The sequence below is a fragment of the Neomonachus schauinslandi genome, chromosome 10 (genome assembly GCF_002201575.2).
Source record: "Neomonachus schauinslandi chromosome 10, ASM220157v2, whole genome shotgun sequence".
NCBI classification, from domain to species: Eukaryota; Metazoa; Chordata; class Mammalia; order Carnivora; family Phocidae; genus Neomonachus; species Neomonachus schauinslandi.
Window position 1 is genome coordinate 7,568,271 of NC_058412.1, and position 23,787 is coordinate 7,592,057.

The following is a 23,787-nucleotide window of genomic DNA, read 5'->3' on the forward strand; positions in this document are numbered from 1 at the left end:
GTGAACGGAACTCAGCTCTGTGTCCTTGGGGAAAAAAGTTAGGAAAGGACGTGGGCCCCAGCCTGAAAGCTAGTCTGTCCGTTCCTCCTGGAACGCTGCCTTCCTTTGCTCCCCCTCATGCCACCAGCCCTGGAGCTGGGTGCCTGGCTAGCAGAGGAGCTCCCTTGGTGTAGAGAAGAAGGAAGGGATTCATGCCTTGTTTCCCCACCTGGACTGTAAGCAGTCCGAGAGCCTCCCGTCCTTCTGTGTGTCCCCAGCACTTAGCACGCTGTTTTTCACTAGGTACGAGCTCAGTTAATGCGTGTGGATCGACACTGTGCGCGAGTTTGCGCATCGGTCTCCGCGCTCCCTGTGGAATCTATGGCTCCTGGTGTTGTGATTTAAAAGTAAAAAGGGCAAAGGGCAGCTTTTATGAGCTGTCTGCCCTCTGGATTATAAACACGCTCCCTAATGACAAGCTAGGACCGCAGCTGCTACGGTCCCCAAGGGCAGATGGCGCATCCCTGTTCGGTCGCCTAGCGTTTTAGCCGGGCTGATGCTGTTTGTGTTGAGAATGACTTACTGTTTTTATTTCTTCCCAAAGACATTAAACATGAATCAAATAGCATATGAGATGATTCACTGGAAGTTTCCTTCCAAGTTTAAAAAAAAAAACAAGAAAAAATTTCTGGATTAGGGAGCTGAGCCATGAGCAAGCTACACACCGGCCTTTGGCGGCAGCCGGGCCCCCAAGAGCTCTGCCATGGGCCGCACCTCGTGGAGTGGACCTTCCTGGGGACAGAGCCACTTGTCGGCGCCCACAAACCCCCAGCGGGCCATGAGTGTCTTGAAAACATCTTTGAAATCTGGTATCTGTAATGACATTTCTTACAGACAGTTTCTATCCGAGGTATCTGACTTAGAATGTGGTCAGACCTCATTCATTTGGGGCACGTGAATTCAAAGTTTGGTAGCGGTTTGTTTGGGGCCCATGAGTTGTGAATTGAGGTGTCACTCAAGCAGGAGCCTGGCAGAAATGTAGCTTTCCACCATCTACTAGAGAAGAGCTAAGCGAATGGGTCTGTGAATGGATTCTGGGGCGGGGCGCCCAGGTGGCTCAGTCGGTTAAGCGTCTGCCTTCGGCTCAGGTCATGATCCCAGGGTCCTGGGATTGAGCCCCGCATTGGGCTCCCCGCTCAGCGGGGAGTCTGCTTCTCACTCTCACTCTCACTCTCCCTCTATCTCTCAAATAAATAAATCAAATCTTTAAAAAAAAAGATCCTGGCGAGAGGGACATATATTCCAGCCAAGGGAGTGGACTTGTCAGGTGCCGTAGAAGCCTCCACGGGGCTCATACATGCTTCAGGGTCCACTAGTCCAAAGTCATAATTCACGGATGAAGAAAGCAGCCCTTTGAGGCACAGGACTTCCCGGGCCCCCCACTCTGTTCTGAGGTTGGGAATGACAGCTGTCATATAACCGCTAACTTCTCTCCTCACCACACATGCCTACTCATCTACCTCACAGAGCTGCCAGTCCAGCCTTTACCCTTTACCTGAGAAAGAACTCAGAGGCACCTTTTTAGGTATTTTTTTTGACTTTGACTTGACACATTTGAACTACCCTTTGACTAATGAGTCTGAATGCCTAGGATTTGATGGTATTTTTTCTTCTGTCCCCTAGCTGCCCCTCCTCCTCACACCCTACATTTGTTAATCTATCCATTTGTTCCATATTGTCCTGTACAGCTCAGTACTGTTGTACTGCTGGCCCAATCATTGCTCATGAAGGTGCCTCAAGAGGTCACAGGCCCAGGGCTGTGTAGCGGGGGCTGGGTACGTGCTGATGGCGTTCTCCCAGCACCCCCAGGATAAAGTCCCAAGGCTAGCCCTGCCCACCCCTCCGCCATGTGCCCTGAGCCAGGATTTCTGCAGCCACACTGTGCTATTTCACGCTTTCACCCACACCTCTGCCAACACTGAGGACTTCTCCTTGAATGCCACGTTTAACCCTTCTCCACTGGGAGAATGGTTTCCCAGATGGCAGCTCTGGAGGCCTGTCCCCACCTGCCCCAGCAGAGGCTCCAGCGTGTTCTTCATCATGTCGGGCCCGCAGTGGTTCCCTTTTTACAGCCTCAGGTCCTGGTGCATAAGGAATCTGTGCAGGTTTAGTGAGGGTCAAGATAGCCATGGGATGAATGAGTGAATGAATGGTAAACATGGCCCATGCTATTTTCTCTAAGATAAGAACATTCCCAGGGTGAAATCCTAGCCCTCCCATGCACTGATGTGTTGGAAAGGTCTTTGTCCTGGCAGCAACCCCCACCTCTGCCCAGCCAGGCCTGGGTTCTCTTCCACCAGGAGCCAGGGGACAGATGGAGGCGTTCAGACAGCCAGCGGTTTGTGCATGTGTGATATATACAAGTGGTGTGCGTGGTGTGGTAGGACGTGGGGTGTTTGTGTGTGTGCATGCCCCCCGTCCTGCACAGATCCCAGCAGCCCAGCCGCCTCGGAATGCTGGGGGTCGCCCTGGGCAAATTCCAGATCTCTCCTTCAGCATCTGTGAAACTCCCTGTCCTTCTGGGGATCTGTCCTGTGCAGAAACTGGCTCCTACGTGTACCTGTTTAAGTGGACCTGATAGACCCCCCAGGAGACATCATGCCCTTAGAGAAGAGCCCTTCCGCTCCCTGAGAGGTTCCCCCTCCTCTCTCCCCACCCGGGGTGGGGGTCACAGTGTCCCATGGCCAGCAGAAGCCGAGCAGTGCCCACGGAGCCTCGGGCGGCTTTGCCGGACTGGCACCTCAGGCAGCGTGAGCTGGCTGGAGGCTCTGCTTGGCCACCGGAGGACTGCCCTTTTCTTCTGTCTGTTTTTCTCATTTTCTCTGAAGAACAGGAGTTAGAGTTTCACTGACTGACACGCACTGGATGTGCCTGGGCCACTGGGATCCCAGGTTTTCACGCTCTGAGCTGGGCATGTGGGCAAGAAGTGTCTGCAAAAGTGCAGGCAGCCCACGGGCTCTAGCCGGCCTCAGCCTCAGCCTCCAGCCTCAGCCTCAGCCTCCAGCCTCAGCCTCAGCCTCCAGTCTCAGCCTCCAGCCTCAGCCTCAGCCTCCAGCCTCAGCCTCAGCCTCCAGTCTCAGCCTCAGCCTCAGCCTCAGCCTCCAGTCTCGGTCTGAGCCTCCAGTCAGCCTCAGTCTCTCAGCCTCAGCCTCAGCTTCCAGCCTCAGCCTCAGCCAGTCTCAGTCTCAGCCTCAGCCTCCAGTCTCAGTCTCAGCCTCAGCCTCAGCCAGTCTCAGTCTCAGCCTCAGCCTCCAGTCTCAGTCTCAGCCTCAGCCTCAGCTTCCAGCCTCAGCCTCAGCCTCCAGTCTCAGCCTCAGCCTCCAGTCTCAGTCTCAGCCTCAGCCTCAGCTTCCAGCCTCAGCCTCCAGTCTCAGTCTCAGCCTCCAGTCAGCCTCAGTCTCAGCCTCAGCCTCTCAGCCTCAGCCTCAGCTTCCAGCCTCATCCTCAGCCAGTCTCAGTCTCAGCCTCAGTCTCAGCCTCAGCCTCCAGCCTCAGCCTCCAGTCTCAGCCTCAGCCTCCAGTCTCAGCCTCAGCCTCAGCTTCAGCCTCCAGTCTCATCCTCAGCCTCCAGTCTCAGCCTTAGCTTCAGCCTCAGCCTCAGCCTCCAGCCTCAGCCTCCAGCCTGGCTCTGCTTGATACTGCAATTAAGCTCATTAAGTTCATCACACATTTCTTTTATCCTAAAAGCTGTGATGTTACCGCCAGGTATTAGTCTGATGTTTTAAATTCGTCAGTCCTTTTACGCCCTTCATTTCCCTTTATCCGCACGGCTCCACGGTCACATCAGCAGGCGTGGACTGTTAATCCCATTTACAGTTTCGGAAGCCGAGGCCCAGAGAAGTTACGAGACAGCCAAGACCGTAAGGCGAGGCGGGGGAGCCCGGGAAGAGCCGGGCCGGCCATTTTCCGCGCACCTGCTACCCCGTGTGGCCCCTTCCGTGCACAGCTGCCACCGAGCGGCCGTTCTGGTCCCACGACGGAGGAGCGAGCAGACGCTGATCTGAGGCACCGAGCCTGGGAACCACCGCACCCCAGGGCCTGGCTCGGTGCGCCCTCCGCCTCCCAAGAGGCGCCCCACTGGCCAGGGTGTGTAGGCACTGCCGGTGAGGATGGGCTTCCCTCCTGCGGGGGGTGGAAGGACTGGGGTTCACATCCTGGCCAGGAGCATCGGCGCGAGATCGGGGACTCGCTCTGTCACGTGCCGTGCGGATCTGTCCCACGCAGGCTGGCTGGTGCTGGAGTCATTCTGAGGCTGGACACGTGTAGCCTGGAGGCATTTACGCAGCTGTGTGGGGGCTGCTCTCCCACGTCTCCACACATATACGTGCAGCTGAGCTGGGTGGGGGCCCTCCACCAGCTCTGTGACTCCAGGGCGGACTGAAGCCGGGTCAGATCTATGGGGAAGGGGGCTTCTGAAATCTCAGACTGGCTCCTGCCTTCAGTCCCCACGGACCGGTCTACTGGGGCGTCTTAGATTTTCGTTGAAAGAGCAGTTAGCCCTGGTGGGCTCCGGATCCCTGCAAGGGCGATGTAGGGTGATTCCCGGGTGTGGATGATCGAACAGTGATAAAGTCTGAGTCCTCAGCTGGTTGTCTCATTCTGAGTGCTTCACAGGGCTTGGGCCTTTGCCGGGGATGGTGAGGGGACATGGCCAGCCTCGCCTTCTCCAGTCCCCTCTTGTTTCTGTCCTGGACCCTCTCCTCAATGTTGCATTGTTCCACAGTCATGCTCACCGGGAATGTCGCAGCCTCTGTGGCCTAGGGTGGACTCTCTCCCTGCCCCCTCGCCGCAGCACACGCTCTTTCCTTCATCCGCCCACCAGGAGGACTCCCGGGAGCCTTTAAGCCTGGCTCAGACCTCACCGATCAGACCTCGTGACCATTGTTCGAGGACAGGCTAGCTCTGCTCCCGCTCTCCCGGTCCCTCTTAAGTAAGCCTCACGGTGCACAGTACCCCGTGGCTCAGGGGCGTGCTTGGGGGAAGGGGACTCCAGGCACCTGCGGGGGGTCTTTGTTGTTCATCCAGCTGTTCCCACACTGGCACAGAGGGAAATGGAACTGTTGGAAACGTTTGCTGGCACAAGGGCGCAAATTCAGAAACTTCCAATTGCCCACTCCAGCCTGACAGGGATGAACTCCCACCGGAAGCCCCAGAATCTGGAACTCACATATGGGTGGTCCTACGCAGCGGTTTTGGTGTTAAGAAAAAATCCTGTGGTCTTGTTTTGAATCCTGCCTAGAGTTCTCTTCCTTTTGGGTTAGCAGATTCTACAAGGGGGAGGATCGTTCTACTGGGCATTTTCTCTTCCTCTCCTCTCTGGCTTTTCTCCCCAGAGGCTCATTTATGTCCATTCCAGTAAGCTACCTTCCTCCACTGGGCAAGCAGCTCCGGGTGCTCCTCCCTAGGAGACTCCAAGAGCCACGAAGTTGCTCTGGGTGAAAGATCCCAGCTGGAGGGGGCAGTGAGGACCCTGGCCGAGGACCACATAGCTGGGGGCGGGTTCATGGAGGGAGGAAGGAGATGGCATGGGTTTGGTGATTGGACCCCGGGGTCTGACATGCCCCAGGCAGGCCCCCTGCTCTGCTATGGCTGTTTCTGGCCCAGCAAATGGAGCTTTTTCCAAAATACCAAGTCTGGATTACAGAATGTCCCTTCTTAGAGCTTCAAATCTGGGCAAGAGAGCACTTTACCATCCTGATCCATGATGTTCCTTCCTGAGAAGTCACAGAATGTTGAAGCAAGAGGGTCCTAGAAGAAACCCATTCACTCCTCCATCTACTCATCCATTCAGGCATTGTGCTAGGCCCTTGGAACACACAGCCATTACTTCAGAGAGATTTACTGAGCACCCATTGTGTGCCAAGCCCTGTTCTGGACAGTGTGGGGGTACAGTGTGAACAAAAGGAGACAGAGACAATAAATGTATCAATATGGTGCCAAGTAGTAGGGAACCCTATGACAAGGGGGCAGGATGAGGGACTAGGGCGTGAGGGCTGATGCTATTTGAGATGGGTTCCGTGGAGGAGGCACCCCCAAGAAGCCTCAAGCAAAGACATGAACGTTGAGGGAATGCACCTTGAGACCAGGTGGAGGGAACAGCAAATGCAAAGGCCTTGAGGCTAGAACATGCTTTGGCATGAATGAGGTATTCTCTTTCCTCAATAAGCTCACAATCTGAGGGAAAAATACAAGTAAATGATGTTATAAAAGCTGAGGTCATAATAGAAATAGGTTAAAAATTGGTATCGGGATGCAAAAGGAAGAGTAATTATTGGGGGCTGCGACGTGCATCTCTGAAGAGGTAACTTGTGAGTTGGGCTTTGGAGGTTGAGTAGAAGTTTGCTGGGCAGCTGAGGCGAGCAGCCACATGGATGAACCAGTGTTTTCAGAGGCATGAGGTGTGTGGGGAGAGCATGGCTCTCCCCCTCCTATTGCATTAGCAGCTTCTTCGAGGGAGAAAGAGTGGTCTCTTCAGGGTTTCTCTCTCCTTTTCTCCACCTTTTCCTTTCTCCCAGCCTCACTGAGGGCATTTCAACCTGTGCTGAGTGGAGGAAAGCTCAAGACAGGGAGGGGAGTTCTATGTCTCGGCCAACTCCCTCCCTCGCTCCCTCCCTCCCTCCTTTTTTTTTTTTTAAGCTTTTGGGGAGTCATGAGGATTTAAGCTGCTGGGGATGGGTGCAGAAGTCGAGAGGGTTTTCAGTGGGATTTCTCAACCAAAGGTCGCTGGCCTGGAGCCCATCCAGCTGGTAAAACTGGATGCAGCAGGTTTTCAGGAAGCCCTCTGAAAACAGGTTCCTGGAAGTCAGCAGGCTGAGTCTGGATCTGGGCACACCCTGTAACTATCCGCTCCAGAGGGGCCTGCCGTGGACCGCCTCTGTCCCCAGATCTCGCTCGGGCTTCGGCTGTTCTCCCTCGAGAACACTTTCTACCCTCCTGACCTGGACCATCATTGCTGCTGGCCTCTAGGAAAGTTCTTGAAGCTGCTGGAAATAGAAACTTGTGGACTCATGTAAATGCCATGATCTTTCATTCCTGGGCACCGAGGAGGGAAATAAAAGAGTGCCTCCCCCAGCTGGGTCGCAGTTAGCAAGGGGCCTGTAAATAGGGTGCTGATGAGCTCCAAGAGTCCCTTTTTGGTAGCCCCAGATCTGCAGTGTCCCAAGGATCTACCGAGGGCTGAGCAGCCAGTAGAAATAGAATATCGACCGCGTTCATACGTCATTTTAGCTTTTCTAGTAGCCATATTAAGAAGGTAAAATGAAACAGATGAGATTAGTGTCACCAACATGATTCATTTAACCCACGATATCGCAAACGGTGTCACTAGTCATTCCACATGTAATCAGGATAGCAAAATCACCATGAGATATTTTACATTATTTTTATGTGGTAAGTCCTCAAAAGCCAGTGTGTATTTTACTCTTGGGGCACATATATGAATTCAGACGGGCCACATTTTATGTGCTCAATCGCCACATGTGGCTGGTGATTACTGACTTGGACAAATCTAGTTTATAGACAGAAACTGAGGCACCCGCGACGTGGAGGAGGCGTGGCAGGGGGCGGGGCCGGGAAGGCAGGGTCTCCAGCCGGGTCCCCAGGAGTCAGCCTGCCTGCGCCCTCTAGCGTCCGCCCAGCCGTGTTGCAGCCTGAGCCGCCCCAAGCGTGCTGTTCCTGCTGGGGTTCTGGAAGGTGTCACAGACCCCCTGGGACAGGACTGACCCCTCCTCAGAGCAGCAGCACTAGAAGCCCAGGCTGCCTGCAGCTTGCCTCTCACCCACTGCCTTGGAGAAAAGAAGGACAAATTCTCAGCATTTGTCCATTTGTTAATGGGTCACCAGGAGAAAGAACGGCTCGGGTCTTGTGCTGCACGAGGAACAGCACAAACTGCCTGTTTTGTGCTGGTCCCTTCAGCCCCAACTTTCCTGTTCGAGCCCAGACAGAATAAGTGCGCGTCGCCAAAAGAGCCGTCTGGTCCCTTGAAGTTCAGATTCACTGCGGATGCCCCTTCAGCCTCATCCTGAGCTGGGGCCTTTCATAAGGACTTGCTTCCTCCCGTCTTTCCCATCGTTTTCCCTCTGAGTGTTTGTAAGTCGGCTTGGCCCAGCGAGCTGTGGAGATCCAACCTGATGAAAGCATTTTAAAGCAATGACTGAAATGTCAACCCATGCCATCAGCCGGTGTGGAGCTGTGATTAATGACACATTCGGTAGTTGGTTCCCTGGAGCCTCACTGAGCAGTTGGTAGAACTGTGCCATTAAAAAGGCTTTAATTTGCAGGCGATGCCTACTTTGGGTTAAATATTTTCATAGGGCTCCCCAGCTACATGTTTGCCCCCCCCCCTTTTTTTTTTTAACAATTTAGCACATTAAGAACAATGGAGTAACCGAGAGCCAGAGAGATGGATGGATGTAAACGCTACATTAACTGTCTCCCCATTCTGCCATTACTGGGAATTAAAATGTGATCTTTGACGCATTCAGAAGGCTGTTGCCTGTCTGATCCGAGCCCTGCTTGGTCATGAAGCTTTTCAAGCCAAGTGAGAGGTGGTTCTGATCCTGAATTGATGACCCTTCCTGGCACGCCCATTCTTCACCCCATCTGTCAACGGAGAGGAGAGTAAGATTTTCTGGTCTACAGATGAAGGATGGGTGTGTGCCTGGGCGCTGGGGCTGGGGGGCCATTTCTGCTGAGAAACGGGGGTGGTTGCTTTGTCTTTGCAGAAAGGCTGGCTTGTTGTTATCATCCATCTTCCCAGCCAGCCAGTCGTCAATAATGGTTCCTTGGCTTAATTGGTAACAGAAGGGTCACCGTGCATGCAGCATTCCACCGTCCCGGGTCCCTGAGAGGCCGCGTGCTTTGAGCTGAGAGCCTCCAGGAGAGAGCTAAAATGAGGCTCTCTGTATTAACTGTTTCGTCTGTGTCTTTGGTAAGCACATGTGAGCTGGCCCAGGAAGGGACTGGCAGTGCATGAGGGGCTATATTTCGTCTTCACGGGCCCCACTTCATGGTGGCGGGGGATACCAGCTGGGAGCACCGTGGTGTCCTCCATCACTGCCCATGGACCTGGGCAATGAAGGGGCCCCGGGGAAGGTCGCAGACAAGCACGTGCCCCACGGAAACCTCATTTGTCTCTAAGATGGAGATAACATTGCACCCTCCCAACCTGGCCAAGTGTGACCCCCATCTTCCCAGCACCTGGAATCTGCCTAGAAGTGGCGTGTGGGGGGTTGACCTCCAGTGGCTTTTTGGTTTTTGTTTTTGTTTTGTTTGTTTTAGTAGGCTCCATGCCCAGGGTGGAGTCCAGTGTGGGGCTTGAACTCACAACCCTGAGATCAAGACCTGAGCTGAAATCGAGTTGGACGCTTAACCGATGGAGCCGCCCAGGCGCCCCGACCTCCAGTGGCTTTTAAAGTCCTCCTTATCATTCAGTTTTGATTCCACATGCTGTCTTCCTAGGCAGACTGCCTAGGCCCCCTGCCCCTGTGGGAATGAATGATTCCTCCCTGGAGCACCACCCCCATCCGTAGGCACCTGTGTCGTAAGCAGCCCAGAGCACTGAGAACCAGGAGGTGCATCCCTAGGCATTCAGAGGGCCGGAGGGACTCGAGTAGATGCATAACCACTGTGAGCCCAGCCTGGCGCCAGGCCCTGAGAACGTGCTGAGGGCAAGGGTGCCTGCACTTCTGGGTTTGGGCTTTTGGGGAGCAGAGCACCGGCTTGGGGACACGTGCGGGCAAGCATCAGGACTCAGGACACAGTGCGGGTGTGGTGAGGCACACAGATTTGTAGACCACACATTTCCGGAATATTCCAGGGAATGCTGTACCCCCTTCCCGGACCCCTTTGCCTTTCTTGGAGGGGTCGCTGCTTGTGATGAGAGACTCCCCCACCTCGAATATAGACACAGGAATCTTCAGCCTGGGACCTCCAGGCCCAGGGATCTTAGACTGTCAGACCAGGAAGGGACACTAGTCCGGGAAGGAGGCCCTCTCACCGCACACAGCCCTCCCAGGAATGCCCTCCACCCCCAACTTGGAAGCACTTTGAGAAGGAGGGGCTGGGAGGGGGGAATCTCAGTCTTGCGGGTCAGCTTCAGGGACACACGTGGAAAGGAGCTGGCAAACCCGGGCACACCGCCGAGCCCTCTGCCTGTGACCTTCCAGCTTTGGGTTGACCGTACTGGTCCCTCTCCCTAATCTGGTACTGTCCTTTCCATAAACATGTGTTCTCTCAGGCAGAGGAGGTGTTGGGGGTTTGGAATTTCTGTGGGACCTGAAAGAACATAAATCACAGATACATTCTGAGGCAAACCGATAGCAGCATTCTGAGCGGTGATTTGGTCTTCAGTGAGGGGAGTGGATTCTAAATCCTGAGCCCTCAGAGCCTAGAACTTGACAGAAAGCCGCTTGTTTCCATGGTGAAGAAGATAGGATGCCAATCAGGGTAAAGGATGTGCCATTAACGATCCAAGGTGGCCTGGGGAAGGTGCTGTTCGTGACCACGTGGCCCTCCCGTGGACCAGCCTCCCCCTGGCTGCCTGCAGCAGGATGTGGGGTGTGGGCCAGACAGCCCCGGGCCGAGTGCTGGCTTTGCCTCCAGAGCCTGCTGGCGGGTCGGGAGGGAGGCTGTGGGGACCTCCGGGTGCCTGGCCCCCCACAGACACTAATGGCACTTGAGGATCGGGTCACTGTCCAGGGGCAGCCGAGTCAGCGTCCCAGGGCTATCGTAACCAAGGAACACAGACCAGGCAGCTTCAAAAACAGGAATTTATTTTCTCACAATTCCGGAGGCCAGAAGTCTAAGATCAAGGTGCCGCAGGTTTGGTCCCTTCTGAGGCCTCTCCTTGGCTCGCAGACGGCTGTCTTCTTGCTGTGACCTCATGTGGCCTTCCGTCTGTGTCTTTTTTTCTTTTTTAAGATTTTTTTTTTTTAATTTATTTGAGATAGAGAGTGAGAGAGAATGAGCAGAGGGAGAGGCAGACTCCCCGCTGAGCAAGGAGCCCGACGTGGGGCTCGATCCCAGGACCCAGGGATCATGACCTGAGCTGAAGGCAGCCGCTTAACCGACTGAGCCACCCAGGTGCCCCAGCCCTCTGTGTCCTGTAAGGCACCTGCCACATTGAATTAGGACCCACTCCAGTGACCTCATTTTGCCTTAATTACCTCTTAAAGGCCCCGTCTCCAAATCGAGTCACATTCCGAGGTGAATTTGGGGGCCCTGGTTCAGTCCAGAATGGCAGCTGGCCCGCCCTGCTCACTCTGGTCCCCTCCCACTGTGCCCCGTGCAGTATGACGCGCCCCCTTTGAGGACACGGGGACACACGCTGCTGGTGGGAACAGCGCCAGGTCCGGACGGACGAAATGAAGAACGAGGAGGAGCTGGTGCAGAAAGTAGCATCCAAGGCTCGGGCCCACTGCGTGCGTGGCTCTGCCGCCCTTGAAGCCTCGGCGGGGAGGTCCTGCGGGAGAGACCTCGGACTAACTGTGGGTGTTCTGCCCCCTCCGGACGCTGGCTAGGACACGCCCACAATTCGAGAGGAGCATGGCAAATATCAAGGCTTTGAGAGTACCTAAACTGATTAAAGGGTTGGAAAATGAGTCTGTTTCAAGCCCAGGCGCCTCGGACCTGGAAGTGCTCAGTCTTCAGGCTGTCCTAGGTCTCATCCGGGAGCCCCGGGGCGGGTGCTGCCCAGTGCTCTGCAGACACAAAGAGGTGGGTCTGCCGGCAAGAAGCTACACAGCGAGTCACCCCGCATGGGGGCGGTCTCGGGCCACCTGCCGGGTCAGCTGACCTTTTGCAGTCCAAAATTTGCAGTTCAAAAGTCCTACGTGATAGGACCTGGAGGAGGCCGAGAGAGGCTGTTTAAAGAGAGCAGACAGAAGCAGGGGTGCGACAGGCAGGTTAATAGAGGGATCCTCACAGGAGCAGAGAAAGCACATGGGAGTTGGGGCGGAGGAGAGTTCCCTGGGGACAGAGAGAGCGGAGGGCATCCGTAGCCCTGAGCTCCGAGGGCTCTCTCTGCCACCTGGCTTGCCCGATCAGTGGCTTCTGCAGGGTCACCTTTGGGGGGCCCACCCAGCACCAGGGGCCTCCTGGACTCCTTGCTCCCCCTGTGGGTGTAGACGTGTGCGCGCAAGAACATGCCCCCAGGAGGCTGGCATGGGCAGGAGGTGCCTCAGTGAGGGGATCAGCCTCAGGGGGCGGGTCTCGGGGTCATGCCCGAGGCTGCCTGGATCTGGTCCCCACCTTGGAGTTAAGGTGGGAGAGCCTGTGGATGGACAGATGGACGGGCAGAGAAGGATGGGCACCTGGCCTAAGGCCCTGGCAACACCCACATGGCTTCTCCCTGTGCCCTCAGCTCCTGTCCTTGGGTTTGGTGGGCAAGGTGCCCTGGCTATGGTGCTGAGCCCTGGGGTCTGTCGTACTCGGCTGCCCTAACAAGGTACCACAGACCGGGCTGCTTAAACAGCAGGAATGTTTCCCCTCGCAGTCCTGGAGGTGTGGGTAGGGTCATCTGAGGGAGGTAGGGAAGCATCTATTCTAGCTTCTGAAGGCCTCCCGTGTTCCTTGGCTGGTAGATGGCTCTGTCTTCTCCCCACCTCTTCACATGTCTTCCTTCTGTACTATTTCCAAATGTCCTCTTTTTGTAAGGACACCCCAGTAACCTCATCCTAACTTGATCATTTTCGGAGTCCCCAATTCCAAATAATGTCCTGTTCACAGGCATTAGGGGTTAAAACCTCAGCATCTTTTTTTGGTTGGGAGGTCACAGTTCAACCATAACCTGAGTGTGCCTGAGGAGACAGACCTGCCATGCTGGGCTGTCCTGGGTGCCCAGCACCACCCTAGTCCTGGGGCACATGGCCCTGCCCGCCCAGCGGGGCTGTCTGGGCATGGAGCCATCCCAGTGACCCACCATCAGGCCCGCCAAGGGGACACCTGGAAGGACCCGGGAGCTGGTCTGGGTGGGGCCCCGAGAGCATGGCAGAAAATGCAGAATCAAGAGGCAGCCACACCTCCAAATCTGGCCTGGAGCTTTTTTCCACAGGACAGAGATCTGATCTGCACCTTGGTTGTTTTTCCTCTTCCGTCAGACACCGATTTTCACATTCACCTTTATTTTTCACGTAGAAATCAAAATGGTCATTAAAAAAAAGAAAACTCTTATTAATGAACTGAGTTTCCGGAGGGACCAGAAGTTGAATCAGCGACGTGTGAATGCCAGGACTTTTTTGGGCCTCCCAGAGCGTGCCACCCCAAGTCCCAGGGTGGGTCAGAGAGCAGGCTGGTGGAGGCGTGGGGTTCCCCGATCTGTACATGGTGGCCTGGACCTCCTGTGACCTCTCAGCTCCTGTGGAATGGAGATCATGTGTGTCCTCGCAGGTTCCTGGTGACCTCGGGTGCGGCAAGGACAGCTGCCCCAGTCCTTAGACATTTGCTGGCTTCCACATTTTAAGATCAGCCTATAGGTAAGGGCAGAAAGTAGAAATTGTAAACGCTGACACTGTGAAAAGAGTGGTTCTCGCAACAGAAGCTGATTAAGGAAGGAAGGCGGGGGGGATCCATAGCTTGATCTTACGGAGAGAGAACCAAGAATAAAGTTGCTTGATCAAGAAATAGAGGTTGGGCTATTTTTATTTTTGTTTATTAATTATTTATTTATCTTTAAAGATTTTATTTATTTGAGAGAGAGTGTGAGTGAGTGCATGAGCAGGGGGAGGGGCAGACGGAGAGGGAGAAGCAGACTCCCCGCTGAGCAGGGACCCTGGGATCACGACCTGAGCTGAAGGCAGATGCTTAACGACTGAGCCTCCCAGGTGCTCCCTCTATGAAAATACATGCACAGAGTTCAACATTTTAAAGTTGCCAAAGGATTTACAGTAAAAACTCCCCGTTCGAAACTTGTCCATCAGCCACGTCTCTCTGGGCAACGCCATGTCCAAATAGGACCTTCCAGACACAGAGACACACACATATACATTGTTTTCTTTCTTTTTCACGAATGGTAGCAAACTCTTTGTGCTGCTCTACACTTTCCCTTTTCACTTGAAAGTACATCCTGGTTACTGCTTCTCGGTTTGCACAGCTGGAGTATCTTTAGCTACTCCTCCAAATGGGAGAACTGGGCGTTTGCAATTTTGAAAGACATGGCCAGGCTGCCCTCTGTAGAAGTCAGGAAAGGAACTTTATATAATTTAAAGTCATAAAAGGGCGCCTGTGTGGCTCAGTCGGTTAAGCGTCTGACTCTTGATTTCAGCTCAGGTCATGATCTCAGGGTCGTGAGATCGAGCCCCACGTTCAGGCTCTGCACTCAGCGGGGAGTTGGCTTGAGATTGACTCCCTCCGTCCCTCCCTCCCCGCTCGCGCATGCTCACTCTCTCTCTCTCTCAAATAAATAAATAAAATCTTAAAAAAAAAAAAAGCCGTAAGGATAACAAATAAAAACAGGGATATGTATTATAAAGCTAATAAAACCCAGGAGGGGGCAAAGGAGGACGTGCCAGGGAGAAGAGATGAGCTGTATCTGTTATCTTTCCTAATGGGGGTGCAGTGCGTACTGTTCAGAGTTTATAAATACAGAAGCAGTTCAAAGTGGGCACCTGGGGACTGGGGCAGGGGACATTTCACTTTGGTTGTCTCGTCTTCTGTATGCTTAAAAGACGACGACTATCGAGTTACTGTCAGAGCCGGGCCATGAGATGAGGAGGGGAGGTGACAGCTGGGTTACTGTCTAGCAGTGACGTCACTGCGGGTCGCTCCTCTGTCCGGGCCGTGCGGGGACCTACTGTGGGGAGCAGGTTCTGCGGTATTTTACTGGTCACGTTCGAGACATCGTGGACCGCCTGGTGCTAATTCTAGAGCCACCCCACCCCTACGCCCTGGCCCCGGGGAGTTTCTCAGAGGCCCTGTAGAGAGGGGACTCCTTCAAAGTTTCTGGACACCTGTTCTGAAAACAGAATGAGGTGCCTACGAACCATAGGGTCAGGGGTGCACTCAGCACAGCAGGGACTCTGCCTGGAGCGGGTGAGGCTCAGGAGCGTGAGGATGAATCCTCAAGTCTTGTACAGCCCCGGTGAACACCTCATTCCACTGATTTCAGTTGCATCCCCCCAATTTTCACATTCTCAAAGTCAGAGTGTGCCCACGAGCGGTCCCCCTTCCCGCAGGGCGTCCTAGACGGGCTGAGCCGTCCCGGGCCCGGTGGTGGTCTCTCCGGCCACGCACCCCCTGGGCGCCCCCCGCTGACGCCCCCGCCTTGCAGGTGTGACCAGCCGCCGCCATGGGCAAGCAGAACAGCAAGCTGCGGCCCGAGGTGCTGCAGGACCTGCGTGAGAACACGGAGTTCACGGACCACGAGCTGCAGGAGTGGTACAAGGGCTTCCTCAAGGACTGCCCCACCGGCCACCTGACCGTGGACGAGTTCAAGAAGATCTACGCCAACTTCTTCCCCTACGGCGACGCGTCCAAGTTCGCCGAGCACGTCTTCCGCACCTTCGACACCAATGGGGACGGCACCATCGACTTCCGGGAGTTCATCATCGCGCTGAGCGTCACGTCCCGGGGCAAGCTGGAGCAGAAGCTCAAGTGGGCCTTCAGCATGTACGACCTGGACGGCAACGGCTACATCAGCCGCAGCGAGATGCTGGAGATCGTGCAGGTAGGGCCCCCCCCCCAGTCCCCGCTGACTCCAGCCACTCCCCGGCCACCGCTTGTGAAAGTGACTGCCTGTCACCTGCCCGGGAGGGTCCTTGCCGTAGGAATGCGAAGACCCAGTGTTTCTGGATCAGGCCTGGGCTAAGGGCTTTGATCTGTTTTGTTCTTCACAACCCTGTGGGGGGGGCGGGGGGCGGTTCCTTCTCTGCATTTCACAAAGTCCGAGGCTCAGAGAGGTGATGTCCTAAGAATTTACAGAGCTGAAAATTATAATGGAGAGGTCCCTGGATTCTTGCAGAAGGCACCTACTAAGACCTTCTCGAGTCCCCGTATTTGAGAATGCGACACACGGCATGTCACGTCCCCAGGAGCATGCCGTGGTAAAGGAAAACTGAAATATTAGTGGTCATGGAATAATAAGGTCTGACACAGTAGGAACACCTCTTCGTGAGACCTTTTTTCCTCACCTTCATGCCTATCAACAGCTCTGGCAGGTGAGGCTGTTTTCTAGAAAGAAACCAAGTTTTCTTCACTTCACTGGGTGCCTGGGTTTGTGAGAGTAAAGAACCCCAGACCTGCTCCCTGGTGCCCCCCAGTGCCCCTACTCCTGGAGCCTGGGGGATTCGGTTCTAGGATTCCTCAGAAGAGGCATTGTCTACATGTAAGTCTCGTCTCAGTTCAGGAGCTAAGTCTTGAGCAAAGAGCTTCAAACCCATGAACTCCTAAACCAGCTGCAAATGGCCCGAGGAGTGACCAGCCCATTTCCCTAATAGGTGGTTCTCACACGGAATAAATCAACATGGGTTTGGGGACCTCTGTGGTTCAATTGTCACTTCTGGTTCTTAGCTATAAGAGGTGATAGAAATAAGAATTCTGTCTCCCTGGAATCCTACCTACCTGTCGCCCCTTTCGCAAACGGGCATGCCTATCACTGGCTGAGAAGACCGGCCTGGCCAAAACTGGGACACGCCAGTGGGATTCTTCAAAACAGCATGTACGGGGTAGGGGTGGGCGCCATACCTGTCCAAATGGGATCTGGCTGCTATGCGGCCACACCCGTTCCCAGACCCTGAGACCCTTCCCCATGGCCTCTCAGCCTGCCGGGTGGGATTCTCACCTCCTGTACCTTTCTCAGCATGGAATGGTGTTTTAGGTACTTCAGAAGTCTGTCAAGACCCTGGAGGGGCCGCTGCTGCCTTTGGCTCTGCACTTGGATGTGCTGCGTGGCCCGGTCCCAAGAGGATGTCCTGTCCCAGGGAGACGCACACTGCCTGTGCTGTGAACTGCTCTGAAGAGGTTCTCCATCCTTCTGGAGAGACCTGAGCTATCTGCCGGTCCTTTCTGGGGCTCGTGATGTGGTTCTCCCTATGGGTTTAAGGGACAAAATCTTCCTTGTTCTAAACGGAGGTCTAACAGTCACAGAGTAAAATGCTCACAGCTGTGTGCAGTGTGGTGGATCAGGTACATATATCCCTGTATGACCACCACCACTCTCGGTGAGTTACAGACATTCCCAGCCCCCCAGAAGGCTCCCTCAAGTTCCCTCCCGGGCACCATGCCGCCTGCCACCCCAGACAGCCCCCAGTCTCAGCGCTGTCACTGTGGTGGTGTTTTGCCTGCTCTCGAGCTTCACATAAATTGGTCTGGCTGCCTTTGCCCAGCGTGCCATCTGTGATAGCCACCGTGGAACATTCTAGAAATGTTCCTCTAGAAAGCTGAGGAAGGGTCTTGAAGGCTGCTCGCATCTCGACCTCTTCATGCCTTGCTGTGGCCTGGGTGGAAGCTCACACCTGCCCCATCTGCTCAGGAACATTCCAGAATCTCTGAGCACATGCTTCTACGTGTCTCTTTGCAGGCTATATACAAAATGGTGTCCTCTGTGATGAAAATGCCCGAGGATGAGTCCACTCCAGAGAAACGAACGGACAAGATCTTCAGGCAGATGGACACCAACAATGATGGTAAGGAGAGTGTGTGTGTGTCTGTGTGTGTGTGTGTCTGTGTGTGTGCGCGCGCGCAGGGCTACTGAGAGCAGAGGTATGTTTGGAACACTTCCCTTTCCCTCGGCAGCTCCTCAGGCCTCCCCCAGCTCCCCTCTGGATTTGTGCAGCCAGGACAGCTGTCCTGAGGGAAGAGGCAGGATTCAGAGTCAGGGAGACTCTGACTCTGTCCTCAGGACATACCCTGTCTCCCCTGAGCCCTAGTGTCCCTGCTTCTTAAACAGGGGAGACTGTCAGCCTCATGGATGTGTCTCAGGGAGGGGGAGGCAGGGGTGCTGACGGCACCTGGGCCCTGTTTGGGTTGGGGGGAAGGTAAGGATCAAGGGTCCTGGATGGTGGGGCCCTTGCTGTCATCCTGAGACAGCAGGCTCCCCAGTGGCCCCCGGGGGCTCTGTTGGGGTGCCTTCTCAGTGAGGCTCTGCAGGATCCACGTAAGAGCAAGCAGCCACGACCTGGTGGGTCCAGGCCTCCTGCCGGCTTTGTCAAGTGCAGTCCCAGAGTCAGGTCTGATTTGCTTTTGAACAATAAAGAAATGGGACATTTAGAATAGAAAAGGAAATCCCCCTGGGTTGTGCTGGAGATGAAAAATAAGCTAATGCAGGAGGAAATGCTCTGTAAACCCTGAAGTGCTTTTGGCAAATGAGTTTAAGAACCGAGCCAGCCCAGGGATGGGGTTTACTGTGTGACCACAGGCGGCTGAAGGTACATCGGACGCACCAGACAGCATAGGAACAGTTTCCCAAACACGGTTGCGTGTAAAATCAGACAGCCTTGTGCCTGGCATTGCCCATGGGCTGATTTAAAACCTGTCTTTCACCCTCCAGGGTAGCAGGGCGCAGGTTTCGGGTTCCGACGGACCTGCACCGAGTCTTGGCTCTCCTCAGCCTTGGTTTCCTCCTCTGTGAAACGGGGGTCACAAATTCAGGCTCATGTGGTTGTGAGGATTCAATGAGACCATGCCCAGAAAGCTGTGAGCACAGAGTCCTGGGCACTGCGCTCTCGACCCCTCTCCCCTGCCTGAGCCTGCGCGACCCCGTCCCTTTGGAGGGCCAGCAGGGCCGTGTCTTCCCAGCTTGTCGGGGAACCTAAGTCTGTGCCCAGTGGGGCAGGGCACCTCTGTGAGCCCCAGTGTGCATCTGTCCCCGGGCCTCGGGGAGGGAAGGGAGGGTCGATGTTGGAGAGATGAGGGTGAAGGCAGGGGTGCTCAGGGGCACCCCCTCTTGAGGGGGCTGCTCAGGAGTGGGCAGGGCCCTGCACTTTGTCTCACCTTCCCTGCCCCCTCCATCCAGGGGTCGGGAGTACCTGGCGGGTTTCCTCCAGCACAAACCTCTCCTGTTCACACCCCTCCTGGCTGTACGTGTGATGGGAGACTGGCCGAGCGCCAGGAACACGCTGACCGCTGCCGGACAGACCCAGACCGTGCTCAGGAACCCCCAGGGCCCCTCTTGCCCCCCGTCGGCCCCTCACCTGCCCCGCTGTCTGCCAGGAGGAGGGGGCTGTGCTTTCAGAAGCTTCTCGATCTGAGTGGTCAGAGCCGGGGGAGTGGCAGGTAAAAGTCGCCACCAACCATAGGAGAGAAGCAAAGCTCAGTAGCCCCTCTGTGTAAGCAGAGGGTCCCGGAGAGTTTCTCCTCCTTTGAAGGGGTTGCTTCCCAGACCATCCTTGAGCCCGGGTGTTGTTTAGTCTCCGCTGGGGCCAGCCCACCTGCCCCCTGCTGGGGGCCAGGAGGAGGGGGTGTCCCTCCCTGGCAGTGGGCTGGCGGGAGGTCTCTGCCTGGGGGCCTCTGGATCCTTCTCCTGGCTCCCTGGTAGCAGCCCGCTGGGCGCATCCTCCAGGCCAGGCTGCGGCTGAAGATCCTGAGCCGTGAAAGATTGGTAGCTCGCCCGTGGCGGCGTGGCCCATGGCGGCGTGGCCCGTGGTGGCGTGGCGCAGGCCACGAGCTCCTTAGCCCCTTTACTGCTGTCCCACGGGGTCAATGTCACCACGGCTTCACAGCTGCAGACTCCCCCAAGGCATGAGCCCGCCGGAACAGAGCCAGCTTCAAACCTAGGTCCTTCTCCATCGGGGGTGGGGGGTCCTGGGAGAGGGACCGCCGAGGAGGGCCCGTGGGTGTCCCCAACATCAGCTCCCCCCCGAACTCACTTCAGTTTTCAAACCCGCTTTCCTACTCTTGGCCCTAGCAGTAATGGGGTCACAGCTTTGTCACCTAAAGCCTGGGGCGGCTTCTAAAAGGATTTACATTGTCCCACAAGCCACAGCCCCTGTTGTACTGGGGGTGTGTCCTTTAAGTTGCCCGATGCTTTGCCGTGAGCCGTGAAAGCGAAAAGGGATTTTTCCAGAAATGTGTGCAGAGCGGGTGGAGCCTCACTTTGGTCCAGCTTCGGGAAGGTGCGAGACTTAGGGCAAAGGGGGCGTCCCCCGACGGGGACGGGACCTCTGGACGTGCGAAGACCGCGGAGCACTGGCTGAGCCCCTCCTCTCCTCTCTCCCGTGCCACAGGCAAACTGTCGCTGGAAGAATTCATTAAAGGTGCCAAGAGCGACCCCTCCATCGTCCGCTTGTTGCAGTGTGACCCCAGCAGTGCCAGTCAGTTCTGAGGGGCTGGGTGTCCGGACAGCGGCAGAGAAACACGGGCTCATCTCGCCGTCTAAGCTTTGCTTGCACAGGTGGATGCCTCCTCCACCATTCCTGCTCTCGGCCGGGGCCCAGGCGACACGCGGCACCTGCCCGGCCTGGTGGCTGTGCCTCCCTCCTCCACCTGGCCTCCTCCTGCCCCCACCCGGCCCCCCAGGGCGCCCCCCACCCCCCGGGGAGGTGTTGCCACACAGGCCTCACAGTTCTGGCTCCCGGGGCGTCCCCCCGCCCCAGGGAGCCCCGAGAACACCGCTGAGGACATGGATGGGGCTTCTAAGATGGAGACAAGGCCAGCTGTTGTATGTTGTGATGGCAGGTGACCGTGGGCAAGGTGGGGACGAGACCGGAGGGAGAGTAGACGGGCAAGCCCTCCCCATGCATGGCTCCACCTCGCTCGTGGTTTCCTCTGACCAAAGCTGCTTGCACGTATAGATACCGGGGCCTCCTTCCTTTTCGTGTATAAATTATGCCTCTGGTGAAGTGAAATGTGCCGTGTAGGTCCCGTATTTCATGCCTCCGTTGCCTGTGAAGCGTGGTTTCCCCCGTGGCCTGTGATCCGCCCCGGAGCCCGGTTATTTTGTGGTATTTATGCACTCTCGATCTGCCCGTTTCCAAGGAAATGCATGCGTGCCCAGTGCCGTGGAGACCGTCCCGTCCACGTAGTGAATGCAGGCATCTGTGTAAGGTCTGTCGTCCTTGTTGATTGGTCTGGCATTTCCTGTATTAAAAATGATCAAATAAAGGGAATTCTCCGAGTTTTGTGTTGGCCCGTGAGAGCCCCCGGGTTGCTCAGGACCCTCGGGTCAAGGTAGACTCAGCAGGGCCAGTTGCTGTCGGTAAACTTGGCCCCTCTCGTGTCCCTGTGTCCATAAATCTTGTGCAGCCTGCTCTTCAATATCTGCCCCATTCGTGCCAAGAAATACTCGTGGAAATAAAAGGTGACCATCCCTGGCAGGTTTGACTCTCAGGCTTCTGCCTGCCTCCCTCCCCGCCCGTCCCACCCTGCCCCCATTTGATCAGCAAGGGAGCAGGACAGCACATGCCCTGCAAGGACAGAGCGGGGACCAGGGCCATCAGCACGGGCCGGGAAGGAGACCTGGTTTCTCCGGCTGTGGCCGGAGGGACACCTCTGGTCCCAGCCTCAGAAAACCGAACAGAGGTTGCTTCTACCACAGGATGTTTGTCCCACATGTCGAGAAGTCCAAAGGCAGCGTGCTGTAGGCTTGGCTAATCCAGCAGCTGGAGAGAGCATCACTGGGGCCCCCCAGGTTCCCTGCACCTTCCCCACCACCCCCGCCCCCCAATCTCGCATTTAGCTTTTGTCCTCACACTTATCTTCTCGGGGTCCCCACAGTCCAGCTGACACAGCATTCCACAGGCAAGAAGAGAAGCATCCCTGTCTTCCTCATCAGCTTCTCTTCCCATTGGCTGGAACCCAGGTCAGTACCTTGGTGGGGGTGTGAGGTGACCGTGACTGGCCAGTCAAGATGTACCCTTGGCTGAGGAGGGCTCACCTTCCCCAGAGGGCACGGCAGTGGGAAGGGCTGGACGGGACTGGAGTTCTGTTTCCGAGATGGGCACCAGCAGTCTCACCTGCCTGCCTTGGGCTGTGGGACCTCTCAGAGCCTCGGTGTCTTCGCTGGTGGAAGGGGTGAAATGGAGAGGCGGGTGATGGAGGTAAGTGGGCAGAGCATGCAGCTCAGAGCCTGCCTCACAGGCCGTCAGGGACCGTGGCTGTTTTGTTAGTAATCTTGTAAGATACATGCCTCTGAGTAGGAACACTGAGCCGTCTGCAAGTGCCTAACAAGCCAGTGGTACTAGCAGAGGCTGGTTCACGGCGCAGCTCCCTGCGTACCCACAGCTCTGGGCCTCGGTGGGCAGCACCCTCCATTGCTAAAAATGGCAAGATCATGCCTTGACATCTCTGCCTGGCCCAGGGGGGTCTCCCCTCCCAGTGAGGGACTTGAATTTTGCAAGAAAGGTTAAATCAATACTGCTTGTTGGGGAGGGCTTCAGCGCTTGGAATGGGCTGGGAGGGGCATAGATGGGAAGGACTGCTGGAACAGGATTCTCCAGAGAAGCAGACCCAACAGGAGATCTACACACACACACACACACACTGATGATAAGGAATTGGCTCACATGATTCTGGAGGCTGAACAGTCCCAAGATCTGTAAGCTGGAGCTCCGCCCAGGAGAGCCGGTGGCATAATTCAAGAAAGGGTCTGAAGGCAAGAGATCAACATTTCAGTTCAAGACCCTCAGACAGAGCAAAATTTCCCTTAACTGAGTCTTGCTCTATTCAGCCCTTCAACGAATTGGCTGAGGCCAACCCACATTAGGAAGGGCCATCTATCTGCTTTACCCAGTTGACTAACTGAAATGTTAATTTCATCCAGAAATACCCACATAGACACACCCAGAATAATGTTTAACCAGGTATCTGGGCCCCCATGACCCAGTCAAAATGGTACATAAAACTATCAGGGGCACCTGGGTGGCACAGTTGGTTAAGCGTCTGAATCTTGGTTTCCCGGCTCAGGTTGTGATCTCAGGGTTGTGAGATCGAGCCCGCATCCGGCTCCGCGCTCAGCACCAAGTCTGCTTAAGTTTCTCTCTCCTTCCCCTGCCACTGCCCCCCCCCCTTGTGCTCTCTCTCTCCCTCAAATAAATAAACCTTTAAAAAAAAAAAACAAAACCAAGAAACTATCACAAGTGCTTCTGCCTAAATGTGGAAGATGTGGGTCTGGGGGTCCTTGACCCTGCGCCAGCAGGAGCTCACAGAAGTCAGTGTGGCCATTCTCTAGGGAGTCCACTGCTACCTGAGAGTGAGGGGAAGTAGCCCTAAAGATGGTATCCATATGCCAGGAAAGCTCAGCTCATCCAAGGAGGAAAGAACCCACAATTGAACTCAAAACTGGTCCCAGCTACCTTCCCAGTAAGAATCCTCTATCTTGGAGCAGGCTCTTCTGGAGCAGATTGTAAGGTCTCCTGTCCCTCCCTGGTAATTTGCACTACAGGCCTGGGCCTGCCCCTTTTTCCCTGCGTCCCCATCCTCCTATGAGGGTCTCATCCTGCCTTCTCCTTGCCCTGGGGAGCCCAGACCCTCTGCCATCCTGTATGGGCACCTCAAGTTGGTTCAAGTTCCTTAGGAGTTTCTTATGTATCCCTCAGACTCTAGACTGCAGACCTAATAATGTATGTGTCTAAAGTAGGCCTTCTAGAAAGTGGCCCTGATCTGTTCTGCATTTCCTGTGACTCTGCCCAGGACCCGTGTGGTCCTGCCCAGAAAATACAGGATCCAGTGTGCCCCAGGGGCAGCTCAAAGGCTGTGGCTCAGCTCTCCATTCCTCCTGTGGACTGAGCACCCCTGCCCCAGCACGATGTCTCCATGGACCGTTCCAGTTCTGACACCCCAGCTCAGTGTCGTCCCCCCCCCCCCCCCCCCCCCCCCCCC

At 55.6% G+C, this 23,787-nt stretch overlaps 1 protein-coding gene across 2 annotated transcripts in view; it reads left to right on the forward strand.

The window, feature by feature from the left end:
- The window catches only part of HPCAL1 (hippocalcin like 1), a 108,960-nt gene extending 87,881 nt beyond the window's left edge, over nucleotides 1-21,079 (forward strand). For both annotated transcript variants that reach the window (XM_021697376.1, XM_021697377.1), the window contains 3 exons: nucleotides 15,305-15,700; nucleotides 17,552-17,657; nucleotides 20,196-21,079. In XM_021697376.1, the coding sequence (XP_021553051.1) occupies nucleotides 15,323-15,700; nucleotides 17,552-17,657; nucleotides 20,196-20,293 (582 nt within the window). In that variant the 5' untranslated portion in view covers nucleotides 15,305-15,322 and the 3' untranslated portion in view covers nucleotides 20,294-21,079. The remainder of the gene's footprint in view (nucleotides 1-15,304; nucleotides 15,701-17,551; nucleotides 17,658-20,195) is intronic.
- The last annotated feature ends 2,708 nt before the right edge of the window (nucleotides 21,080-23,787 follow it).